Source organism: Lontra canadensis, unplaced genomic scaffold (assembly GCF_010015895.1).
Source record: "Lontra canadensis isolate GAN:19392208 unplaced genomic scaffold, GSC_riverotter_1.0 scaffold129, whole genome shotgun sequence".
In the NCBI taxonomy this organism is placed as follows: Eukaryota; Metazoa; Chordata; class Mammalia; order Carnivora; family Mustelidae; genus Lontra; species Lontra canadensis.
In genome coordinates, this window is record NW_022631123.1 from 3,312,185 (window position 1) to 3,330,619 (window position 18,435).

An 18,435-nucleotide genomic window follows, 5' to 3' on the forward strand; every position below is an offset into this window, starting at 1 on the left:
AATAAAATTTCAAGATGATTGGTATCCAGATGTCCAGTGCCAAGGACAAATTACTTTTCTTCCTCTCTATTTGGGGCCACAGTTCAAAGAGTTTAGTTAAGAACTGAATGTGATTTTTTTTTTGCATATGTTAAATATTAGGATTCAACAAAGAAGGTAGATAATAGATTAATGTAACTGAACTCATCAAATAAAGTCTATTACTTCAAACACTAGTTTTTATTTTAGTGACATTTATACCTTGCAAAATAACTAACATCTGTGAATCAGAGTTATTTAAGAAAAATACATAAATTTTAATTTTCTTTAAGTATAATATAATTGATTAATAACAAATTGGACTATTGCTTAAACAAACAGAAGTCCACAGTCTAGAGCACCCAGTAAAGGAGAAATTTAGAAAATATTCAGTTAATTCAAATTAATAAACAGGAAAATGAGAAAACAAGGGAAGTTAGAATATAAATTAAGAATGGATTATGGGAGTTGATTATATGTGAATTAGCAAAACCAAATAATTATGGCTTTCTCCCTCTTTTGTGATAGCTTGGTTTATACATCCACTGATTACTTCAAGAAACCTATGTATTATTACCAAGAGAATGGGCTAAATACCTTAAGTGAAGGAGGGTTTATATATGAGAGTCTAAGTAATAACAGATCTCCTTTATTTTGGGGCCCCAAATGGGCACAAATCCATTGTCATACTAGCACTTCAACCACAACCACCAGTCTATGAGAAATGGAACTCAAAATGATACCAATTTGTCTTCCTATTTTTAGAAGTAAGGTTTGATTATATATTGCCTAAAAGGTACACATCCAGGGCATCTGGGGTCTCAGTCATTAAGCTTCTGCCTTCTGCTCAGATCATGATCCCAGAGTCTTGGGATGGAGCCCCACAATGGGCTCCCTGCTCTGCAGGAAGCCTGCTTCTCCCTCTTCCACTCCCCCAGCTTGTGTTCCCTCTCTTGCTGTGTCTCTCTGTCAAATAAATAAATAAAATATTTTTTTTTAAAAAGGTGCACATCCTTTTTTAAAATTATTTTTATTAACATATAATGTATTATTTTCCCCAGGGGTACAGGTCTGTGAATCTTCAGGCTTACACCTTTCTCAGCACTCACCATATCACATACCATCCCCAATGTACATAACGCAACCACCCTCTCCACAACCCCCTCCCCAAGCAACCCTCAGTCTGTTTTGTAAGATTAAGAGTCTCTTATGGTTTGTCTCCCTCCCAATCCCTTCTTGTTTCATTTTTTCCTTTCCTAACCCCCAAACCTCCCACTCTCAAATTCCTCATATCAGGGAGATCATATGATAATTGTCTTTCTCTGATTGACTTATTTCACTAAGCATAATACTCTCTAGTTCCATCCATATCATTGCAAATGGCAAGATTTCATTTATTTTGATGGCTGCATAGTATTCTATTGTATATATACACCACATCTTCTTTATCCATTCTTCTGTTGATGGATGTCTAGGTTCTTTCCATAGTTTGGCTATTGTGGACATTGCTGCTATAAACATTTGGGTGCACTTGCCCCTTCGAATCGCTACATTTGTATCTTTAGGGTAAATATCCAGTAGTGCGATTGTTGGGTCATAGGGTAGCTCTATTTTCAACTTTTTGAGGAACCATTGATGGGTTCTGATTATGTCAGATAAAAGGTGCACATCCTTTTATCTGACATATTCAGAACCCAGTGATTGAAAAGGCAGTTTATTTTAACTAGAATGCTTCACCAGTCATTTATATAGGACCAGGGACTGTTTTGAGGACTATTCCAAGAGTTTAAATTCTAATTTACTTTCCTGTTTAAGTCACACTAAGAATGAATCATTTAAGATTTCCAGGATGTCTTCTCATTATGGAGCAGGAAATAGTTGCTTGTAAAACAATCTAGGGGCAGATATTTTTTCCCCTCCATTGTCACTTTATTTTTTCCTTCCCTTTGTTAATAATCTTTTCAGTGATCTCTCCACATATAACCCAACATTTTCATTTTATCAGTTAATACTTGTGAGTCTTTCTAACACATTCCCAACACATTTTATAGGAATAACTTTCTTTTACACTTAATATGTCATTATTTACATAATGTTAATTAAATGATGTGATTTTGTATATAATGGCATATGTCACTGGAAGAAACCTGTTTGTAAACAAGACAAGACCTCTTACTTAAAAACTCACTGGAGGGAAGTATTAAAGATGTGGGTTTCTCCCAAATGGTTTAAAAAACAAAGTAGGAAAAATGTAGACTCTTTTAATGTATCTCAGACCCATTGCATATTAATTTCTTCAGCAGACCTAAAATTTCCTCAGGTTATTCTTATACACATTTAATTCAATAACCACTGCTGGAATATTATAGAGCACTTGCTAACTTTTAATTGAAGGGAAGAAAATGCTATGAAGTAGAACAGAAATCTAGAGGATTATTCCAAGAGAATCCTGTTGGAATATACTTTCTCTTACCATCACTAGTGTAGTAGATAACTGTTGGGTTGATATTCTAAAATTTATTACTGCCTAATGTCAGATCTTCTTTCCTATATGAGGAGAATTTCCTATGAGCTTGGTAGGAAGCAATGCTCATCTCCCCACGCAGAAGTTGAATAGGTCCAGATAGTTTTTTTGTTGTTTTGTTTTGTTTTGTTTTGTTTTCCTGAGTAAGGGGCCAGGCAATTGGATGATCTCTCCCAGGTCCTTAAATCTGAAATAAGTGATGCAAAAATGTAGGGGCAATTCAAGATTATTCATGCTAGTTGTGGATCAAGACTCTGACAGTGTCTGAGTCAATGTTAAGAGACAGCAGCAATGCTGCCATGGTAAAGATAAAATCTCTGGTGGTATCACTGTGTCAAACAGACATCAGGGACATGAACCTGTTTCTCTAGCAGAATCTTGGAAGTACTCTGTGATACTTAGCTTCTCTTGATTAGTGCCTGGGTCTCAAATGTTTTTCATCACTTCTGTGAATTATAACATATATATATATATATATATATATATATATATGTATGTATATATATATATTTACTGATATAATACTGTAAATGTGTGTGTATGTGTGTATATATATACACACACACATACTTTTTAACATATTTAACATGTTTATTTTTTCTAGTTTTATTGAAATGGAAGTGACATATAATATTGTATTAGTTCAAGGTATGCAACATAATTAATGTAATTATATATTACAAAACAATTACCACAATGACTATAGTTCATATCTGTTACCTCGTGTAGTTACAGATTCGTGTGTGTGTGTGTGTGTGTGTGTGTTTGTGTGTGTGTGTGTGTGATGAGAACGTTTAAGATCTGCCCTCTTAGAAATTTTCAAATATCCAATGTAATATTAACAATAGTCACCATGCTGTATATTTCATCCCCAGGACTTATTTACCTTATAACTGGAAGTTTATGGAAATTTGTACCTCTTGATCACCTGTACCCTTTCCCCTCCCCACATCCCCCAATCCCATGCTGCCTCTGGCAACCGCCAATCTGTTCTCTTCCTATGCTTTCGGGTTTTTTAGATGCCACATATAAATGAGATTATACAGTCTACACATTTTCAATCAATTTATATTTTCTTAAATTAAACATGATTAGTTTTTGATTTGAGTTGAGTGCCTGTGGACCATTTTCAACCCTTTGACACCCACAACTAAGAGTGCAAATGATTATATCTTCTTTCTGAGTTCCCTAAGCAAAGAATAGATATTTTTACTATTTATTTACAATGTATATTTTTTTACAATCAACTTCAACATAATAGAAATTTGCCTATGCAGTATTACATTTTGAAAACAATAGGACTGCAAAATTAGGTGATTTTAGTTTTTTCTTAATTTGCATAGTAAACTGCATATGAATCTGTTACAGGTTCAAACCACAGCATTTTATTTCCTTATACTAGCAAAAATAGTTACAGATAGTAATACTCCTGTAAATTGTGAAAAAATTTACAGTTAAGGAATAGCACCAGAGTTCCTTTAAAACATCATTTTTTGTCACATTTACAAAGTGAATGTTTAGTAAGTTAAGATGTAACAATTTTGTAAAATGTGAAAAGTAATCCTCCTAGTTTTTTAGAATAATTTTACATTAAAACATTGATTCCTTCATTAAATTTCTTCAACCTTTGTGATCAACATTCATAGCTTCAGATGGTCACTCTGTACTTAGTTTTCCTTCTAGCTAAAGTTATACACTTTATTGTTCTGTTAATTTCTATGTTTTCAAATCATCTCAAATAACATACTTGTTATTTAAGGAAAGCCATACATTTTTTACCTCAAAGAAGTTATTTTCAAACATCAGCTAAATAAATTATGTAAATCTTCAGGTTAAAAAATATCTATAGTTATTAAGGAAAATATTTATATTTTTAATAACTATATAATTAAAAACTATTGTATATCTGGATACATTTGATGGAAAGTAGTGTAAAACCCTACACAAAGCAGTAAAGTATCTTGACTCACATAATTGAAAGTCAAGAGAAAAGCAGATTTTAGGTTCAGCATCTCTATCATATGACCAAGGAATACATTCCTGTCTCTTAGCTCTGCTTCCATGGTATCATATCAAAGCTGACTTTCCTCCCGTTGGAAAAAGGAGATGTACCATTTTCACATTTCATATCCATAACCGTTACTATTCAAAAGCAAAAAAGGGATTAACTTTTAATGGTTCTTTCAAAAAAGGAGGTCTTTAAATCTTAGAGTCCTACGGGAAATCTCCCTTCAAATTCAATTCCCAACATATGCCCATTGTTGAAATAATCCATTTGATTAAGGAATTACCATATGCTGACTTGATTAGGACTATGTTATCTGAATCAATATTATGGTGATTGGAATCAGATGAACCAAATTTAACTGATACTATTGAGGTCTGTCCCTGGAGATTTTTCCACAAACCATAAGACATGTGGTGAACACTGGGTAGAATACTTATAGAAATGGTACTGTATGCCGATAAAGAATATATGACATAGAGAGATAAGATACACAAAAAAATTCATAACAAAACCAATATTTTCTAATAGTCTAAGATATATATATATACACACATATACATACATATACAAATATATATAAAATAAGGTGAAAAGTTTTGTAAAGTAGGAAATTAAATAATCTCATACCATAGAATGCATTCTAAATGCATTATATAAATATACATTAAAATAATAATTTATTCATTATGTGCTTAGCTTTTAACATAGACTTCTAACTCTTTTCTATCCTTGAGCACCTAATAATAGGTGAGCACCTATTTAATAAGGGCTGTTGAGTAGAATAAGCACCTGTTTAATAAGGGCTGTTGAGTAGAATAAGCAAAAAGATCAATATTGGCTCAATTACTCACTTTGTTTAAATAAACACAGCCTAAATTATAAACTTTTGCCTTTAGAGTGAACTTTTCAAAACAAATATTTCACATTCCTTTCATTACTGAAATAAAAAAAATAAATGAAGAAAAGCCTGAATTACTTATTTTGTTTGGTTTTGTGACCTCAGCATTGCTGTTTACTAAAGGTAATGAAGGTAAGGAAAGAATAATGGAGAAAGGGAAAATGCAAATATTTGGAGTATAGATTAAAGGAAATGTATTTTTATGTTAATTGCCAAGTGCCTATAGGGCATTCAAATGAAATTGTCCTTGGAGGGTGCTGATGATAGAAACTCCCATACTAAGAGAAAATGAGTTCTAAGCGAGTTAAGAAAGATAATTCCCTTAGATATTGAGGTCTAAGCCATACATACAGGGAAAATAAAATGGGAATCAAAAAACAATAATGACGTTAAGACAAGGAAACAATTACGTTAGTGTGAGGAAAAAAATGGTCAAATTGTGGAAGGTGTTAAGGATGTGTTAATCTTTGTCTGATTTCTGGGACCCCTTTTGATTCAATGGGAAATTTTCAAGTGAAGAAATATAACTTTTGTTTATAGGTAAGCCATTAAGCACTGTGCCATTCAAGGGAGTCTGCCCTGAATATCTTAAAAGATATCCTCTTCTCAGGGAACTTCTCTTGAGAAATAATATAGTTAGATGGACTGAAAAGTCTTGAGACATGGAATACAGTTGTTAAGTCTTTCTACTTTCCTCTGCTGTCTTTTATATGTAATTTTAATGCAAACAGAATTATTTTTGTTCATTTCTTGGGCTGTACCTCAGCAAGATGATCCATATTAAAATGAAACAAAACAACAACAACAAAATAAACCAAAAAGCCCAGTATGCCATAATGATTAGCTTATTTTTTGTTCGTGGAAAAATTTCACCTGATAGTCCAAGCAGGTTTTAAAACTTCAAATGAATAAACACATTCTTTGTAACGCATACATCCTGGGGGACTGTTTGGCATGATTTTTCAAGAGTGTCTTTTGAATTCAGCTAGTCACTTAAAGAACAGTCAAATCCACAGCATACATTGTATTAAATGTATTAATGCTATTAAAAGAGAAAAAAGAACTGATTCCTCTAGCAACATTAACCTTTCCCTTCCCACGAGGAGGAAGAACACTATAATTCATATCAATCATTTATTGCCCCATTGAAAATTACCACCAAATTTAGTACCTTAAAAAACTCTATTTTGTCTGTAATTCTTCAATATGGCCATCTAGGCTGGACTCAGCTGGGTGATTCTTCTGATTTGGGCCAGGCTGGGTCTCTTTCTGCTTTGTTTATGTCTGTACCCAGTGCTTTGGCTGCCAGCTTGGCTGGGGGCTAGCTAGTATAGGAGGGCCTCACTCAGCTGAACAGCTCCTCTCTCTCTCTGTGTTCTCTTTTTTTCCAGCAGGCTAACAGGATCATTCACATGGTGGTTTGACAGGCTTCCAAAAAAAGAGAAGAAGTGTGCCAGACCTTCTGAAGCATAGGCTCACCACATAAGCCACATTCTACTGGTCAGAGCAAATATTAAGGCCAAACCAGAATCAGCAGGCAAGGGAATAGACTCCGTTTGTTGGTGGATTGGAGCTACAGTCATATTTTGAGGAGGCCTGCATAGGAGGGGAATAATGAAAGCCATTTTTGTAAACAATCTACACATGTTATTTCATTCTCAATTGTCTATGGAGTGAGTTTATGGCTTGGTGATATCACAAAGGTCCTAATTCTCGTTCTGCTTTTCCAAGTATAGACCAACTTCAAATTCTGTTGAAAAAGATCTGTACTATAAGTAGTGTAGCCATGTATTTTGTGACTTCTCATGAACATAGTATCCAAGTCAGTGGTCTTTCCTAATGTTGATATACCTACAAAAAATCCACTGTTAACTATGGAATACAGTTAGTATAATAATTAAAAAGAAGTAGCCACAATTGTAAATTTTGAGCTGGACTTTTTTCCTCCATATGCAGCATGTATACCCAGTTTTGAAAGACATAGTTTGTTATTTTCTGTGATTTCATTTAGAAGTTTCTCAACATGAAGTATAATGAATGCTAACTCAAGTTTAAGATGGATGGCATCCTATGACCATTTATGGATATAAGAAGGAACATTTGAAAGAGAGTCATCGTTTCCATCATTAATTTGCTAATTCACACACAAGGAAATGACTCATGAAGACTTTAGCTCCCTTTGTTTCAAAATTCATTTTCTTCAGTTTGCCTTTGCCTTAGCTGAATGGGAAAGATTTGTCAGTTGAGTAAAGATGCTTCATCTCCTTCAGTGATGCTACGGGAGTTATTAATTAGGTTTCTGAGTTTGGCACTGCTCTTTCCTGGTCACCGTGATGTGTCATTGAAACAGACCCATTAAAATGAGTGATGTGTGTTATAATTTCATTAGTGTCATCAATAATGTATTACACTTTCCTTTTAGTAGTCTCTTTGTGTTGTGTGTGGGTCAGGATGACTGTATGAATTACATTTATAAGATCCAAATTGTTACAGATGAGGGAAGATAGGCATGAGGGTGGAATTAATGTTATTTTAAACACGATAACTACAAAAATGATTTCAATTAAATAATATTTTAATTAGGTCTGATGTCTCTACATGCCATACTGATATACATGTTGTGTGTATGCAAATAAGATGGTGATTTATTGAATTAATAACACAGTCCATTCTCTCTACAAGGTAACTTTCTGAACTGGACTAAAGCAGGTGTGTGTAAGAGCAGGAATGGTTCATTAAGGAATATAATTCCTTAGTGGTTATAAAAGGTAGACTGTTAACATGGAAACTTTTCAAGTGTATTTTCTTACTTTCTTTCCACCCTATTTTCCTGCCAGACATGTGACTTTTGACTAGTTATTTGCCAATTCCCAGTCTACTTTAAGCTGAAAAATATGACCCATCATTGAGAAAAGCAAGACATATTTGAATACTCTGATATAGGATATGTTGGTTTTTTTTCAAAGATTTTTATTTATTTATTTGACAGAGATCACAAGTAGGCAGAAAGGCAGGCAGAGAGAGGGGGGAAGCAGGTCCCTGCCGAGCAGGGAGCCCGATGCGGGGTTCGATCCCAGGACCCTGAGATCATGACCTGAGCCGAAAGCAGAGGCTTTAACCCACTGAGCCACCCAGGTGCCCCTGATACAGGATATGTTATTGAAATCTTTTAACTCCATTTATTTGAGATTTAATTCTGGAGACTTTTATGAGAATACAAAGAGCTTTTGGCTTAGAAGCTTCCACCAGAGTCACTGATCTAATTTAAAATATTTTCAAAGGCAAGAATCATTTGCATATTAAAAATGGTATAGTAGTTTTGTCTCCCCAAGAATAATCTGGGGGTACTTGGAGTTAATGATTGACTGTGTAAGAAAGTTCTGAGAACTAAGAAATACATGAAAATGTATGTGGTGAAATGTAAAAACATGGCTGGGCTTTGATTTTTGTCTTCCATTCAAATATTAAAACTAAAATACTATGAGGATACTTTTTTGAGAAAGGGTTCCAAATACAGAAATTTATTTTATATAAGTGGAAAGCTAAATAGTACACATTTAAGGGTGCCTGGGTGGCTCAGTGGGTTAAGCCTCTGCCTTGGGCTCGGTCGTGATCCCAGGGTTCTGGGATGGAGCCCTGCATCGGGCTTTCTGCTCAGTGGGGAGCCTGCTTCTCCCCCTCTCTCTGCCTGCCTCTCTGCCTACTTGTGATCTCTGTTTGTCAAATAAGTAAATAAAATCTTTTAAAAATCAGTACACATTTAGTACACGAAAGATAGGAAAAGATGAGCTACTTCTGGAAATCAGTAGAAAAAATTATTTTTTTCATGAAAATTTAAAAAAGATATTTTTGTTATCCCAAATTTGTTTATAAGATAAAGCAATCTATCCAGGTAAAAAAAAAAACTTCTATCACAATAAAGATCAACTAACTTAAGCTATATCAGCAGCTCCCCAAAATGAAAGTTTTCTCTTACATTATGATGAAAGAATCTGGTTATTTATCTTCAAGTAGAATCTCAATATTTGTAGTTTTATGCTGATTTGTATCCAATTTGGGTAGAAATGGATATGAGTGTTTATCTTACATAATAGCTTGCCACAGCTTACTACTTGAATCATGTAGCATATGGAAATGTGTTTAGCTCCTCGTGGAATTTCACAAACCAAAAAAGGATCCATTTCTATTCACTTGGCTTGTTTACAGTCATTATAAAAGTATGTTACTGTGCTGCTTACTACTTAGAAAAAGCAAATGTTGGCACACTACAGACTCTATTGCATTGGTCTTTAAGAAGTACATGTATTGCTTTCCAGTTAAAAAAAAGAGAGAGAGAAATTATATTTCTTGTGTTTTAGACCTAAACATCCTTTTAAGGATTTTTTTTTATTCTTCTACCTTATTACCCTTCTAGATACTTTATAGTCGTTATGCTGAAATTTTAGAGATATATATATTAGAGATTGTGCTCATGATTAAATGAATTGTCACTGAGGGATTAATCTTGTAACCTTTTATGAGCATGTTTTATTAATATCTTATCATTAAATTTAATATTAATAATATTTAACATTTAATAACCATAGAATGTATATGTAGGGATGTATTTTGTGCCAGTAGATTTTGAAAATGTGGAAAGGTCACTATACTAGTATAAAAATTATTAAACATGTTCCCCATAATATATTAATTGCACTCATTCAACTCATTTAAGAGGCAGTTCTGGATAATGAAGATTATAATACTTTTGTTTGTCAGCATGCTTAACAATATGCCTTTCAGGAATGGGAACTATTTGGTACAGCTTTTCAAAATATCTTTTTCATTCTTACATTCTGGAAATATATTTGCTGTGGACTATTTATAGTTAAACAGAAAACTTACAAAGTAGAAGGAGAGAACTTAAAACTATTCTATTAAACTAATTTAGTTATTCTTATTGCAAACAGTATAAGTTATCTATAAAAGAGTACTTTTAATTGATTGAATAATTAAATATATTTTAAACTTTTTATCCTCAAAAGATCTGTTATTAAGTAATTTTCCTTTATCACACACACACACACACACACACACACACACATTTGGTAGGTATCCTGACACTAAAAACCCACTCCTTTTTTAAAAATGGCAATCGAAAAAGATTATGTAAAGATGAAAAAAGTAACTTTTGTGTAGGCTGTGGCAGGTAGGAGAATACATGTGACTATCTGAGGCAATTTTATCTCCATTTGGAAAAATTCCATGGTCGTATCAATGTTCCTCTGTATTATTTGGTTTCTTTTATTTCCTACCCTCCTTAATGATGTAAAAGTAGTAAAACTAATATTTAGGGAAATTGTCATTAGGTATTTCACTAATTCTCACTATTTTACGTTATTTTAATAAAATAAAAACTTCTACACATAGAAACATGTACGTATGGATACTGTATGTATGTACATGTATAATGGGTTATATGATTAGCATGGTTGAATGGCTTCTTCTGACAATATCTCTAATTTTATGAATACTATGGAAGTGGCAGAAGGGAAATTTCTGTTTTAAAAAGAGTGTTCTAATTGTGGAAACAGATGCAAATTTTTCTGAGTACAATTTGTGACCAGAGAATTATACATGATCCACTTGCCACTCCGTTTGGAAGATGTTTTTTCCCCTCCCATATTCAGGGAATATATGTTTCTTAATACAAATTTTATACCTGAATTCAAGAATATTTGGAATCTAGAAAGTACCTTTCTTGCTCTGCTCTATTTAATTCGTATAATGCCAAGTTTACTCACAGGCACAAAAGTCAAGGATCTTGGATTATTAGGGATAGTTCTCATTTTAAATTATCTGTTTTGAAAAATTCAATGAAATAGCTTCTGAGTTTAAGGATCTTCTGCCCTACTGCCTCCCACTATGTACTTATTGTTAACTTAAATTTTTCTCCAAAGTCAGAAATTTAAGACAGTTTTATTATTAAATATTTAAAGCTTAAAATGCAAAACAAAGTGGATTGATGTAATTTATACCAATATGATTGAGGATCTATTAAGTTCCCATCACTGAACTAAGCCTGATAAAAAATTAGGTAATTAAATCACCATGACTAAAGATCTCCTGTATTCACAACACTAAATGAGACCTGATAAAGAAGTAATGTCTTTCTCAACCCTATGTGAAAGCAATATCATGGCATATCCTTGCAAATATAGGGTGCAGTGTCACATAGCAGAGAAGAAAAAACACTGAAAAGATGGGGAAGTCAATATCGTCAGAGACCAGTTAGATACATAAGGAAAAGAGATGACTTGCAGGGTTCTGGCATGAGTGATTAGGTAGATTACGTAAACCACAGAATACAAAGTGGTAAGTTTGGGAGAAGCTGAGGTAGAGGAGTTTGGAGGAGATAGAAAACAAGAATTCAGAACTCTCTCTAAGTGGAGGTTAGTGTCAGGGAAAGTATAAGGTAGCTAAATCTGTACCGTGGCCCTTCATCTTTTCAAAATTAACCATCACTCTGTAACTAACATCTTTGTCACCTTTCATCTGGACTAAGTGGTCCTCCAGACTTTATATTACAAAGTGATCATGCCAAATAAAATCTCATAACCTTTCTCTTTTGCTTAAAACCTTTCACTGCTTTCTTATGCCTTTCAGAAAAAGTGAGATATCCTTCACTTGGTACAGAAGGGTCACTAGGATGGCTGGATATCTTCTCCCAGCTCCTCTATAGCTGCCCACTGGCCTTGCACATTGTTCATACAGAAACACTGACATTGATTTACTGGGCAGACCAAACTATTTTAGAAATGTGTACCTTTGGATATACTATCCCTCTTGCATAGGGTGCTGTCTCTGCTTTCCACCTTGTTTCCTTTCCTAAGCCTTTGTAACCTGTGACTCAAGAAGATGCTCAAATATTCTCTATTATGAAATTTTTTCTGACCCTTTTCAATGGCAACACGTCATCTGTTATCATTATACCTTTCATTTTTAATTTGATAGACACCTGTATTTTAATTATTTATATCTGCTTCTCTCATCAGACCATGGAATTTCACCTAGTTTGGGCTGGGAATAAGTGGAATGATGTAATAATTCATAGTTCTCTGCCAAAATGCATCTCTTTCTATCTATCAATGATAAAACGGACCACGGTAGATTTGCTCAAGGCCAAATTCTTCTTTCTAAGAAATTTGGATAAATTTCAGGGCACCATTTAATATACACTCCACACTTATGAGAAGATAGTATTCTAAATATCAAATATATACAAAAGAAGAAAGAATGTATAATACATTCTATTATCCAGTTTCAACAATTTTTAACTAATGTCAATCTTGTTCCATCTATACTGTCCAGGGCTCCACTCCCATTTTTCCTCCCAAATGTTTTGAAGTAAAATCCTAGACACAATATAATCTTTCATTTACAATATTACTCTATGTATTTCTAGAAAATAAGGACACTTTTTGAAAACATACCAATGATAACATCATCACACCTAAAATATTAACAATTCCTTAATAATTAACAAATCTTCAATTAGTAGTCAATTTTGCACTGCTTCTCATTCTTTAAACAGTTTGAGTAAAAGTCTGGTAAAGTCTATACTTCATGACTGGTTGATATGTTTCTTTTGGTAAAGCAGTAGCTGTCCATCAGGGGCAATTTTGCCCTGTCAGGGACAGTTTTGGCAGTCTGGAGACATTTTTGGTTTTCACAACTGCTATGGACTGAATGCTTGTATCCTCCCAAAATATATGAGTTAAACCCCTAACCCCAACATGGTGGTATTTGTAGGTGGGGACTTTGGGAGCTAATTAAGGTTAGATGAGTTCATGGAGGTACGACCCTCATGATGGGACAAATACCCTTATAAAAAGAGGAGAAGACACAGGATTTCTCTCTCTCTCTCTCTCTCTCTCTCTCTGTGTGTGTGTGGGTGTGTGTGTGTGTGTGCACCATAGAGGGACTTGTGAGAATGGAAACAGGGAGAAGACTCCAACCAAGAGCCTAGCCATGCTGGCACCTTGGTCTCAGACTTCCAGCCCAAAAACTGTGAGAAATAAACCTTTGTTGGTCAAGCCACTCAGTGTTGGTATTCTGTTACAGCAGCCTGAATTCAATGACACAACCAAAGGAGAGAGCTACTGGTGTCTAGTGGGTGGGTGCCAGGGATACTGCTAAGCATCCTGTAATGCATAGGACAACTGCACAAAAAAGAATCACCCAGCCACAAATGTCAAGGAGGCCGAGGTTGGCAAACCTTAGTCTGGAGGTTTTTCCTTCACCTATTTTTTATTGCAATTATTTGTGGACAAGCAGGGTGATTTGTCCTACAGAGTTTCCCATGGTTCCCATTTGCTAATGACACATCATTGCATCATTTAAGGTATTTCTCTGTCTCTCGTATTTATTAGCAATTAGATTTAGAAGCTTCATCAGATTCAGATTCAACTTTTTCAGCAAAACTACTTCATTCTATTTCACAGATAGTATTGTACACTTCCATGAGGGGGCATATAATGTCTAATTATCTCTCACCACTATAGGAAACTTGATGACCCATGTCTGCATTCAATTCATGAGAGGTTGGAAAATGATGATATGGTATTTATATAATTTCTTCATTTACTGCAAATGCCACTGTTTCTTGGAAATAGTTATTATGATGTTTGATATGAAAAGAGCACTGTGCCTACGACATTTACACATTCCTTATTTCTCTTTAGAAATATCCTGTACCACCTTGATGAGAAGACAAGCCAGTTTTCAATCCTCCTGGAAGCACAGGAGCGCTGCCAGTTACTTGCCTCAAATGAGAGTCTTCAAGAAGCCCTGTCAGAGGTGCTGAACAGCATTAATTCAGCTCAGGTTTACTTCAAAGCAGGACTTGATGTGTTCGAGGATGTCTTGGCTGGAAAGAACTGAGTAAACTCTCAGCATTTTAAAAAGTTTGTTTACAATTCCTCAAGCAAAAGCTCTAATTTAACCAGATTTTCTGACATTGAAGACTTTCCCCCCAGTGACTTTTTATACAAGTCTAAAGCTATTATGACATCGTGTTTTTAAATGTACATATAAAAGAGCATTTTGCACATTTAATATTTTCTTATATCGACATCTCTGAATATGTCAAAGCGAGTTATTGAGATAATCCTTAAGATTTATGTATTAAAAAGAAATCTGCTGTATTTTTGTATATATAAAATATGTGGGGGGGGAAAGTTCCAAGATGTTCTGGACAGTCTTCACTCCTAGGGATAAAACATATAGGAACGGAAGTTAAAACATATAGGAATGGAAGCTATTAATAACCTAGTTTCTGTAATAGAAATGGAGAGTTGATATGATTTCAGATTAACTTCACTAGTAAGTATTCAATATGAAGAATTCAAGTATTCCGACTGACTGATTGGTCGACCAAAACCACTTTGAATGTTTCTATTTTATGAAATGAAGTGCCTGTTCGTAATACAACTAGATGTAGTAATACACTGGTTATGAAATTGTATTTTTTAAGTATTAATGAAAAAAAGAGCCATAAACATTCCAGGGGAAAAATCTCAAAGTAGCTGCACAGAGCAATTTAAATGCAAATTTTTTCCTAACAACTTATAAGGTGACTAGCTTTGAAACCCCTAATTTGCTTCAGTTGATTTTGTACAAATTTCAGGAGTGATATATGTCTTATGAGGGAGAAAATATTTCTGATTTCTTCTTCTGTTGGTTCTGTTGGAAGCATTGAAACCCAGCTACTCTAAAATGAAGGCATTTTGCATCGCTATTCCTTCTTGTCTTTTTTTCTGAAACTCCTTCCTGTAAGGCGGTTTTAACAGAAAACCATGTAATTTCCACAGGAAAGTAGCAAAGTTTCTCTTTGAAAACCCGAACTATCTTGAAAAGCATCAAATTGCTATTTCTGCCACTGACAAAAAGGACTTACAATGAAAGAAATAGTTGTTTGATCAATGGAAAACTTCTTAATTCTGTGAAGAGGCTTTTGATATTTTTCCTTCTTTATCCTTCATTGTGACTAAGATGAAAGTGTAGCAAATATTCATGCTTCTAATTTTATGCAGAAAATACAGTGTTACTACAAGAATGTGTCTTTCCCACACTTCAGTTTTCTCCTGTGGAAAATGAAGTTTTTCATACTGACATTGTCATGAAATGGCCCCAGCATCCACTGTTTCCCCAAAAGCCCAACATTCTGTCTGTTAGGTGACAGTTTGAACTTTGAGCTTTATCCTTAGAAATTTTCTTTTGGTATTGAATAAAGCAATTCCCCTTAGGAAACGTACCCTCAGTATATTTTATGTGAATTGTCTCCACCTAACACAACACCCAGACACACTTCCCTTTGTAGATATTCCACCAGGGCAACATTACAGCCAATGCCTGTATGTGGAAGTCTCCAGTTTTTATGGATAAGCATGAACCTACTCTTGGTTTAAAGAAAAGCTACAGCTGAGGGGAAAGAATTAATCAGTATTGATTAATTGATTTATAAGGGTCAGCTGTTCCTATCATAAGTAATGTTGATATGCTCAAGGCAAAGAGGAGAGTTGATGCAATTAGCTGGATAATTCAAGCAGAAATCCATTTTCCTATGAGTTGCCTGTGTGCGCATATTTTTAAGTGACAAATGAAACTACCTTACACATTTTTTTTGAAACCAGTGTGCTTGTTTGAAAATATTTCCTATGTTGAGGAGTATCTACAAGGAAAAGCTAAGAGGACCAACTTCTTGCGTGCCTCAGTGTCAGTGCCCTGATTTCTGGTCCACAGAAATCAATAGCAGAACAGAGGGGAAAGACACACACAAACACTGTTCAGGGCCAAATAAGAGAATGCTTTCTACCAAGGGATCCTCCATATTTAATCAAGCTTTCATGTGTTCCTTCTAGTTCTTCGTTATAGTTGAAGTTAATATAAACCAAACGGCATTTTGAAGATGAAGCTGAATTTAAAGCAAGCACAAGCAAATAATCATTAGTTTGGTAGTTTATCATTTGAAAACAAAATCCTAAGGAAACTCACTCCCTTAGTCGGTAAGACTGTCGAGAGCACAAAATACATGTTTATACGTTTTTGTCTAAAGATCGCATACCTACGTAAACCACATTGCATAGATAAAAATCTCAATATTATGTGTTCTCCCTTCTAGATTATATATTTGCTATTTGAAAAAAAAAAGCTAAAATTAACTATGTACTAGTGTGTTTTTATTAGTCTATTTAAGAGATTATGTGAAGAAAGTAAATTATAATTAAAATGGATGTCCACTAATTCTATAGATGCTGCTTTAGATCTTCGACTACAACAAACCTCTTAACTAGAACATCACTGCTATGGTGTTCCTCTAAATTTATATCATTTTAATTTTTTTTTTTCCTTAACAAATCCAAGTAAATAAAATCCTATGCAAATTAATTACAAGTGTTTTTGGTGAATTGATAGTAGGTTCAAACTGTTGTGGAGATATCCGGGTGGCTGGTACTTCTCACAATCCTTCGTTTATAGAATGGTGCCAGGGCACAATGAGTCACAAATGGTTACTCTCCCAAGAAAATATGGCATACATTCACCACTTAAATTTGGGTTCAAGAAAGGTATGAGTGAGCTACTGCCCTTTGTGGAAAAGCGGAGGTTGCATGAAAAGAAAGCCTGAGACATTCTGGTCTAAGCCCTAGGATATTACCTTTAGCCAGGGAAAGCATTGTCACTCTCATCAGAGGAAGTGAGTGAAGCCAAAGTGATTAGCAACATGATATAGTCCATGGGTTAGTTAGTAGCAAAGATACTAAACTAAAAAACACTGGAATTTAAATGTCTCTGCTTTTTCATGCAATATGTCCAGTTCTCTCCCTGAGGTGCTAGGGCTACAAATGTTTTTTTCCAGTGCATTCTATGTAACTAGCAATTTAACCAGAGGCTATCTGGGATGGAATCACTGCTTTTAATTAAGGGTTCGTTCATTCTCTGACTATAGACGGAACTGTCTATAGTTCCCTGTCCCCGCAGGGAACCCAGGAAAAGGACACCAAGACTGGGTACTTGGGAGAAATGGAGAGAGTCTCTACATGATACTAGGAAGGAGAACATTGAGTAAAATGCTTCTAAGAGAGGACGTTTTAGCTTTGTATTAAATCAGCAGTCTAAATCAGTATTTCCCAAATATGGATTTGGAGGAGTGAGGCCGAGGAATGCTCATCTTTAGCAAGATTGCTCAGATAATATTCAAGTACACTGAATTTTAAGTTTAAGAATTTCTAATCTACACTGATCCTGGGTCTTGAGAAACATTACTTGGTAATATATGTAAATCAAATAAAGAGTCACGATAACAGGAAGGACCCAAAACTTTGCTGTTAATGGCACCATTAGAAGAAAAGAGACAGAGAGAAACCATTGCATCTCTCAAAAAAAAAAAAAAAAAAAAAAAAAAAAAAGGATGCAGACACAGCTAACATCTGTGCCTACTACATGTCAGGCAGTATCATAGACTTTTTCACATATTCATATTTGTTTCTTCTAACTGAACCCCCACAGTAACCCATTTTAGAAATGAAGACATTTGGTTGAGCGACTTGTCTAAAATTCCACAGCTAATAAAAATGGCTGAGGTGTCTCCCTGCTGGGTTCTCTGGTATTCAGTCCCGTGTTCCTCACATTGAGTGCTGCAGAAAACATCAGAAGAATTTTTTGGTTATAGAACGTGATGTAACTGAAAATTTTAATGTATTTCCGCACAACTGATCAGACTGTGTAGCCTGCCATTTTACTAGTTTAATTAAAGAGTTTGAAGAAACAAATTACATCATTCCCTATGATGTTGGCCCACCCTAGCAATGGTGGGCGTGTGTAGATAAATTAGAAGCTATCTATAAAAGCATTAAAAATAAGTGTACCATTGTAAAATATCATGGTAACTAGATGAAACGACATAAAAAGAGACGAGAAGCCACATATTTCACAATTTCCTCCTCAAAA

General features: G+C 34.5%; 1 protein-coding gene across 2 annotated transcripts in view; it reads left to right on the plus strand.

Moving 5' to 3' along the window:
• NAALADL2 (N-acetylated alpha-linked acidic dipeptidase like 2) overlaps positions 1-17,177 on the plus strand; it is a 936,574-nt gene extending 919,397 nt beyond the window's left edge. For both annotated transcript variants that reach the window (XM_032842372.1, XM_032842373.1), the window contains exon 14: positions 14,172-17,177. In XM_032842372.1, coding sequence (XP_032698263.1) covers positions 14,172-14,370 — 199 coding nt within the window. In that variant the 3' untranslated portion in view covers positions 14,371-17,177. The remainder of the gene's footprint in view (positions 1-14,171) is intronic.
• The last annotated feature ends 1,258 nt before the right edge of the window (positions 17,178-18,435 follow it).